General features: G+C 40.5%; 1 protein-coding gene and 1 long non-coding RNA gene across 4 annotated transcripts in view; one reads left to right on the top strand and one right to left on the bottom strand.

Annotated features, from left to right (window-relative positions):
- The first annotated feature begins 414 nt into the window (after positions 1-414).
- LOC135977134 (uncharacterized) lies at positions 415-5,595 on the top strand. Its single transcript, XR_010594485.1, has 2 exons — positions 415-3,521; positions 3,664-5,595. It is a non-coding gene; the product is annotated as an uncharacterized LOC135977134 (long non-coding RNA).
- LOC101950857 (T-cell surface antigen CD2-like) overlaps positions 3,464-9,217 on the bottom strand; it is a 27,821-nt gene continuing 22,067 nt past the window's right edge. For 2 of the 3 annotated variants that reach the window (XM_005289282.4, XM_005289283.5), the window contains one exon: positions 3,464-7,621. In XM_005289282.4, the coding sequence (XP_005289339.1) occupies positions 7,536-7,621 (86 nt within the window). In that variant the 3' untranslated portion in view covers positions 3,464-7,535. The remainder of the gene's footprint in view (positions 7,622-9,217) is intronic. The other variant, XM_065576305.1, reaches the window with a different exon arrangement.

The following is a 9,217-nucleotide window of genomic DNA, read 5'->3' as shown; positions in this document are numbered from 1 at the left end:
AAAATTTTGGAATTCTGCACCAAATGCTTACGTATACATCTGTTTCTAGAAAGTATATTCCCACTACTTGTGTAACTGTCGGTAGATAAAAAGCTTGCATCAAATGCCTATATATTCTTTGGTGAATAATATTTCAAGTATCTGTATACAAAATCTGTATATTGGATATGTGTATTTTACATCTGTACCTGTATGTCTCTGTAAATACCCCTAGAAACACAAGGTTCAGATCTCCCTTGCACCACATCTAATCCAGGAAACAGACTCTGTGTCGCTGTAACATAGGAAAGTGTTTCAGTGAGCCTAGAGAACATTCTAATGGTCCAAGATGACTGGAGCGCATCACATTTTAGCCATGCCCTTTGCTTGCCTCAGAATGCTTTCCATGAAAGGGTGTGTGGCATGAATAGTATAGACCTTTCTATGCTGGCTTTACATTACGTGGGATTGCCCTACAACAGAGCAATTTCCATCTTCCTTTTACGTCTATTCCAACAGAATTTAGCTTGACCTGAAGTTCTTGTGTAAACAGATTCTAAAATAAAAAGAACTTGACTGGCAAGTTTATTGCATGAACAAAATAGAAGGCAGCTCATTTTTACACAGGTCTATGGACTCTGTAGTGCTGACAGCAGTAAAAAGTCATTTCTTGTTAGAAATTAAACAGCTGTTTTTCAGAACATGCACATCTGATATGGGTAGTAATAATGTGACAGTTTTACAGGCACTTTTGTGACCATAATCTCATTAACCAAGTCAGTTATCTCCTAGTATGAGTTGACATTAATAGGCAATGAAAGTAAAACATTCAGGGGCAGGTAGAGTAAAATTAGAAAAATACCAAAACCTATTTTACTTCATTATCACATTGTCAGAACTAACTTCCAGCACTATAAACAGTGTTGACAGTGAGGAGATTTTATCTTGTTGGTCTGCAGAAACTTGAGCTGTGTGGTATTTGACAGATACTAGAAACGATAGGGTTAATGACATCATAAACGTTAAGTATCTGTATGCTCAGAGAAATTACATGGAAGTAATGACTTCTGAGCTGATAGAAAAGGCTGGTTGCTGTTTCCATCAAGGTAACTAGTCCTTTGGAATGGTTCAATAGGAGTTTAGGATCAGTTCAGTATCTGAGCCAGTGGGTCACTCACCCCCTAAATCAAATCATACATGGTCACTGGCCTTTCAGAAATGGTAATAAACTCTTGAGTTTGCAAAACTTGACTGAATAAATCAACAGACTAGACTTTTTTTGGTCAGATCTAGGGTATTTCATATTTCTAGGAGGGCCTGAAATACATTAAGAAAAGGCTTTTTTTGTGATATTTCAAAACTTATATGTCAATATCTGCAATTTCAGTCTGAGCCAGAATCCAGAAGTATTGAGGCACAGGGGAAAAGAGAAGTAGAAAGAAATATTAACCAACTCTTTTTGTACCTCAAAAAGCTTGATCTGGGATGTGTTGGACTTCTGGGAGAATTATTGAATGGGATAGGAACTACTTTCCACATCCCTAGTTATAACAGGTTATATATTTGTAAGTGTCTGTTTTATATAGTAACAGACTGAGACCAACTTAATTTGACATCTGTTTAAGATAATAAAAAGAACAAATTTAGATTTGCAGCACACAGGCTTCTTTGTACAAGGCCCCAAATGGTTGTATTTAGATAAAAGATTATGAATAACAATAGCATATCTATTGCACACCAAACCTTTTCATTTTTTTGACACTGAAAAGAAACAATTGAAATTTAAAACATAAAAGATATTTTGCTTATATTGAATATATTACTAATTCTGCATTTTCTGTAAATAAGGTTATACCCAGGATGGTTCTGTTGCGATTAAGTGGAGACAAACTGCTGTCATTGGCTCAAATATGATCTCTGAGGAATGACTGTGTTTTTAGACAAAATAATTGAGTAGATTATCACCCATCCTGACTGAGGCCCCAATCATGCAAGCACATTTATATGTGCATAACTTTACCCTCATAAGTAATGCCTATACAATCAATGGATTAAATCTTGGCCTCCCTGAAGTCAGTGGTAAACTTCCCATTGATTTGAATGGGACTAGGATTTCACCGAATGGGACTATTAACAAGAATGACGTTGTGCACATGCTCGATGAGTTTACAAGATTGGGGCTTTAGTACAAGGCACAGTGCTTCAGACTGCAAGTAGTCTGTTCATGGTGTTTGAAAGTGGATGTTTATATTCCTTTTCCTTGATCTCCTTTGAAAAATGTACATTATTTATATTCACTGAAATAAAATTGTTCCCAAATGCAAAATCTAAATTAAAAATCAGGGATTTGGAGCAATCAAATTTTTGAATTGCTCCGCTCCAGCTCTGCTCCGGCTCCGAGCAAAATCCTACTGCTCTGCACTCCAGCTCCAGGCTCAGCTCCAAAGCCCTGTTAAAAATATCATTGATCTGTCATTAGAGTATGCTACAATAAAAAACACAATACCTTTTTGGTTTCATTTTAGCAAAGAAAGAGTTTTACAATTTGAGCTTTCAAGGGATTGCAATAGCAATATAGCAAACATTTTCTCAAAGGACAAACTCGTTGGAAGAAATGATCGCATAAAACTGCAAGAGTGATAATATACCCAATCTAAAACTGTAAACTTTCTTTTTTGGGAGGGGGACATAATAAATCATGTACATGGTTGTATAAAATGTTTTATTCTTGTTGACCAGCTGTTTAGATTCCACAAGAACACAGCCATGGGAAAAAGTGAGTAATGCTGACAGCAGATGTTCTTGCTTTTCTTCAGAGTTTCACAACTTATGATTCTAAACAACAAAAGCTATAAAGACTCTTCTTTCTATTTTTATTATCCTAGAGAACCTGTTATCTAGGAGCAATAATGGAAAAGTAGGTGGTTATCTTAGTTTTAGTGACTTCAGAATGCTTTTAGCACTCTAATACATGTCAAACCCCAAATGTCCTACAAACTGAAGCTAATAAGTTAGCTTTCCTATAGAAAATTACATTCCATCATCGATAAAGATGAGGTTATGAAGTTCCATACTTCTGACTGAAAACTTACTCTTGTTTGTCATCAGATGGATGTAGAATAGCTTTTCTCACACCTAAACAAGAGAATTCTCTAATGCCAGGGATCCCAGTTAATTTAAGATCAATCATATACATTTAATAAAACTTGAGTATTACTTGCTTTTAGGGTAAAAATTCCTAAATGCCTAAGCTTACACTCCATCTTACTACTTTAAAAAAAGTGGTATGATGTGTACAGAGAGCCTCTAGGCATAGGAAGATGTAGTTCACAGCAATCACTGTCCCAGTGATAATACTGATATTAAGAGGTATGCTAATGGGCTTTGGGTAAAATTGATTTTATTTATATTTGGGGGTTTTGTAGTAGCTGTTAAAGGTGGTCTTTTTTTTTTTTTTTTTTTTTAAGCACTTAGCAAACAATAATAGAGATTAGGAACATAGCAACATAGTGCAACTAAACCCACAAACATAGAAAAGAGATGTTTCAGAGTAGCAGCCGTGTTAGTCTGTATCTGCAAAAAGAAGAACAGGAGGACTTGTGGCACCTTAGAGACTAACAAATTTATTAGAGCATAAGCTTTCGTGGACTACAGCCCACTTCTTCGGATGCATAGAAAAGAGAGGTTTATTTTCCAAAAGCTCTATGCCACAGGACCAATCGAGACAGACAGTGGAGTCTGTAAATGTAACGATCCTGTATATACACAGGATATGCATTGTGTAGATAATATCCTCAATATCCTACATTCTTCTTTTCTTCAGAGATCGCATCAAGGTCCATTGAGGCTAGCTCAGTGTTTTGGCTTGCTTGTTTTTGCTTTTGTTTTTAAGTGTTCAAGGCTGCAATCCACTTCATAGTCGGGGCAAATTCTGACAAATATACATGCTAGCAATGAAATCATCATTTATTGCAACATGGGGTAGGGAATAGTAGGCTACACTGAGGCTCTGTGGTGGCTCTTTCTGTAGGAGGTTTGGGGTCAGGATTTCTACAAATGGTTGTGGTTAGATAAGTCTGCAAAGAAGGACCCCGATCCTGTGAATGATTAAGCATGTATGTAACTTTGCTCAGGTGAGTAATATTACATATGTGCTTAAGTGTTTGTAGGATTGGAGCTCTATGTGGCTCCCTTGGTCAACTTCTCCTGCCCCTGAGCACACAGTAAATCATAGCTGTGCTATTAGTATGGGGAGGCTGCTGTCACAGCTTCAAAGTGGTTGAGCAATTGCTCCACACTTGCGGATTCACAGCGCTGCCGCGGCAGCGCTGTGAAGCGCGAGTGTAGTCGCACCGCCAGCGCTGCGAGAGCTCTCTCGCAGCTCTGCAAGTACTCCACCTCTCCGAGGGGAATAGCTTGCAGTGCTGCGAGCGAGCGTGCAGCGCTGCAGGCGCTGATTACACTGGCGCTTTACAGCGCTGCACTCGCTGCGCGCAGGGGGGTGTGTTTTTTCACACCCCTGAGCGCAGCAAGTGCAGCGCTGTGAATTGCCAGTGTAGCCAAGGCCTTAATCTAGATTTGAGGTGATTATTATATATCTCCCCCAAAAATCATTTTAAAGAGAACAGTGTAATGAAGAACCTTTCCATTTGAAAGGATATCTAATTAAACCCATAGCCTAAGTATTTCCTTTTTTTTAAAAGGTTTAATTTGTTTGTTCAACAACGTTTTGGATTGTCCTGGTTGAGGTGCGATTAAGGCTTTGTCATCAGTTGAAAGAAATATATTCACATTATTCAGCATAGGGACTTAAAATTGAGGCTACAGGAAATGGATTTTGCGTACCTGGCATGCATCAATTTTTATCCTTCCAGCTCTTCATTTGCAGTAATTACATTGTTAAAAGATACAGAATAAGGAACATTATAGTTTAACTAGTGTGTAAATTGCAGCTCTACCCTGGCCAACTCCTGCAAGTCCTCTTTCAGTTCTTCTTGTGCAAAACTTGCATCGTCTTCAATGAGAGTGAATACCCCAGATAAAGGACTGCAGGATTTGGTGAAATTAGCAAAACCATGGTATAGTGGTAAAATACAGGCAAAATCCAAACCCAATTTTGTATAATGTTTGTCCAAAGTCTGCTTTTTTTCCTCTTTGCTACTGTACTGCATTTAGTTTTCACACTTTCCTATAGGCTATTGAGTATAGTGAAAAGTGTGTTTTTGAGAATTTTCATGTTTTCTGCTTAAGGCATGTCTAAGCTGAAGGGACTTCTTTGCAATCTTTTGCATTCAACTTACACTACATATATTCTACATACTAATTTTAAACTGTGGATATGTGAGAAGTGACTTGGTTGTACATAAAATTGGCACACCCTCAATATCAAGGTATTTCCTAATTGTGGGTCATCAGCTTTCCTTAGATAACCTTGTAAATTTAAGAATGTGTGCAAGCCGGGGAATAATTTGACCCTCTATGACATGTCAGCTTTCTGTACAATTTTTACTACTGTGAGCAATGCAGAGTCAATATAACTACAGTAGTGATCACTGATTTCCCTTCTGACTCATGTATAATCAACACATTCAAAGTGCAGTCACTATTTGTGGTGATGATGCATGAACCAAAAAGATTCTAAGTTGATTTTCAGGTATTGAGTTGATTTTTTGCAGGGCTACTGATTAGAATTTAAAAAAATCTTTTGATATATTAACTAAGCAAATCTAATGAGGCTTGTGGGATAGGAGAATTATGGAATTCGGTAAAGTTGTTTTTGACAACAGTACTTTAGCAGTTAGTAGATACTGTATGTAAGTTAGTGAGTTACACTGGAGAATGGAGCTACCTTAGTCTTTTGGATGGTTTACACTACACTTAGCCTTACAACTGAAGCCAAATGATCCTTTGGGAAATATTCTTCCCTTAGTTACCTCTGTGCTTCCCCATTGACTTTGTTGGGTTGCATAGGTTTATGGGGGGTTGTTTTTCTTTTTCTAAATGCTTAGACATAGCACCTAGAGGTCCCATTATGGTGGGCACTGAACAAACACTTAACAAGAGACCACAAACATTTACACTCTAAACAGAGAAGATCAACAAAGGATAGGAGAGAAAACTGCAGGACAGTGGCTGAGCCAGAAATAGAAACCTAGGTCTTCTGCATCCCAGTACAATGGCATTAACTGGGCTCTAAACATACAAGTTCAACTAACGTCTTGATGTGACAGCCTCAGGTGAAGTTAGATAGGAATAAAGACACCCCATATAGTGATTGTGGAGGATACCAAAGCCATAGATCTAAAGTAATCCTCATGAAATGCCCATGGGAGAAGGGCAGGGGTGAAAGTAAGATGAAAGACTTACCGGTACAGAGACCTGACTCTGGGCCCCCGGAAGGGGCGGGGCCTCGGGGATCAGCTTCCCCCAGCCAGACCTTCCGAGCCGCCTAGGGCTCCAGCAGCGACTTAAAGGGCCCGGGTCTCTGGCCACTGCCGCAGTAGCGGAGGCTGGGAGCCCCGGGCCCTTTTAAACCGCCAGGCCCCGGGACAGCTGCCCCTTCCTCCCTCTCTCCTACCTATCCCATCTGCAGCCTTGGGGGGAGGGGTGCAAAAGGGGCAGCAACGATAACGTCATGTGTGTACGGGCCGGTGCCAACGGCCATTTCTTACCAGTACGCCATACCAGCATGTATCAGCCCACTTTCACCTCTGGATGAGAGAACCAACAAGGTTCAGAGAAAGTAGTTATTAATTAGACTGCTTGGTATTGGTTGGTAGTATGTATTACTGTTACAGGAATCTCTCACGTCAATGGATAATGGGTCCTGCCATGTGACAAGCATATCTGCCTTGGGAACCCTGAACCAGGTCATGTCACTAGCCAAGAAATAAAGTTGCAGTTTCTTGCCAGCACTCCAATATGTCAGACCTTCATACAATTAACACAACTATTTTCCTCTCAATAAGATCAAAAGACTGGCTGCAACAAGTAGAGGCATGTTTGGGTGGGAGTGCAGGTATAGGGAGAAAGAAATAGATGTGATGAAAGTCACCTAAATAGAGTCTTAGGGCCTTTCCCAACACAAGCCCGCCCCCCACCTCCCACAAAAAAAAAAAAAAAAAACACAAACAAAAACACCCAGAAGATGGCAAGGAGAGGTACAACCAAATGAAGCAAAAAAGAAGCAGATTTCAGGACTAAATGCCCCACATTAGCATGGAGTCACTTGGAGAAAAGGGCCAAAGTAATGACCTTTGATCACCTCGAGTCTCCGTTGATGAGCCTTTTTATCACCCATTCAGTATAGATTATGATCTTCTACAACAAAAGCAGCCAGTCTGGGGAATTGATGGCTATTTGCAAGGTTATTTTTGTGGTGGGTCCCACCAGAGCAGGTAATGGGACAGGTTCTGTTCATCCAGGAGAAATGCTTAGGGTCGCTTTTTCATGTGGCTTGGAGACTTCAGCTGAGTGCGTGGCCTGGGCTGGGGGGGCACTACGTGGTACTGAGTTTGAGACTGTGGAGGGGGTCTCTGCTGCTGACATGGCTGTTTCTAGGGAGCGTGAACTAGAGATTGAGGAAGCTCCCGATATTTCAATTCATCATCCACTTGTTGAATTTGCATCGGTGTCTCGTCATCTGCAATTACAAATCCGCCAAGTAATTAGTTAATGACTCGGCATGAGTCATGTCACCAGTACAAACAAACAGAAGATAATCCAGGCTGGTTACAAAAGGAGTCTGCAGGGCAGCCTGTGCCTGTCTTAGTTAAAGAAGCTGCTGAGATCTTTCCTAGGCCCTGTTCCCCTAATGGGGTCCAAGGTTTTCACTGCGCTGGGGGTCAGTGTTAGCAAAGGTATCACACAGAAGCTAGTGCCTTTTAGTTATCCGGATATTTTGGAAATATAAACAGAATGGCAATAAGAAACAAAAATATTAGTCAAAAAGGAATGTGGCATTGTTATTTATGGTGAATAGCTACTACCTAGGGAAGGAGGCTTGGACACTGGCAAGCAGTCAAATGCTTGCATAGTTTAAGTGGTCTGGTGTGGGGGACCCTGTTTATTTCAATGAAATAATAAAACCTGAATTTGCCCTCTACTCCCAGATTACCCCTATGGCCCAGCTGTTGGCTGGTAGGGGTCATGGTGCTCATAGAGTATTTCTGTCAGTTCCATCCCCTCCTATCTCAGTGTGCCTGCTCTGCTGGATAGCTACAACAGTTTACAAGCAAGCAGGAAATATGCCAAGGAGACTGAACTCCTCTCATCTTTGGAGGTGATTCCTTGAAGACAGGGTTGAGACACATCAGCAGGGGGCAGCATAAAAGAAGTTTGCCCTGCTGCTGTCCATGCTGTAATTGTTCTGTAGGTAAATAGAGGAGTCCGTTCACAAGGGCAATCAATCTTGTACTTTTTACCCATACTAAATGTACTTCACATAGATGAAGTAGACTAATGGTCTTTGGCCACTTTATTACCATTTCTGAAAGGCCAGTGACCATGTATGATTTGATTTAGGGGGTGAGTGACCCACTGGCTCAGATACTGAACTGATCCTAAACTCCTATTGAACCATTCCAAAAGACTAGTTACCTTGATGGTAACTAACACAGAGTTAAATGCACCTTAACACTCAGTGAGGACAGAGACAAGTCAGTTTTAAAATTATGTCATGGATCATGGGTAAATCTTTGGTTCCAGTAAGGTTACCCATGATCACTGGTAAGACGTTAAACACAACAGTCCCTGTCTACACGAACTGCTAGGGCACAAAGTTAATGAAACATGGTAACTAAAACAAATTGTTTGCCAGAAGCTGGTAGTGGGTGACAGGGGATGAATCACTTGACGATTGCCTATTCTGTTCATTTCCCATCAAGCACCTGGCATTGACCACTGTTGGAAGACAGGATACTGGGCTAGATGGACCATTGGTCTGACCCAGTATGGCCGTTCTTATGTTCATGACTCCTCAAGATCATGTTCTAACATGTCTTAGTTTTCTAGTGAAGACAGACCTAACAGGTCTGGAGTTTGGGTTTGGTTCAGATGAGCAACCAAAAGTTCAGTTGCTGAACTGTCCAAACCTCTGAGGTCTGCAGGGTCAGACTGGATATATTCCAAGGAAAGGCTATTGGGAGATTTATGGTCCTCCCTATTGCTGGTCAAGCCAGTCACACCATGAAAACATCTCATGAGCATGTAGGACTTAGTTAAACCCCGTTCACCCTAA

This window comes from Chrysemys picta, chromosome 1 (genome assembly GCF_011386835.1).
Source record: "Chrysemys picta bellii isolate R12L10 chromosome 1, ASM1138683v2, whole genome shotgun sequence".
Classification (NCBI taxonomy): Eukaryota; Metazoa; Chordata; order Testudines; family Emydidae; genus Chrysemys; species Chrysemys picta.
Note: the sequence above shows the minus strand (reverse complement) of the source record. Positions and strands in the feature narration are given on the sequence as shown.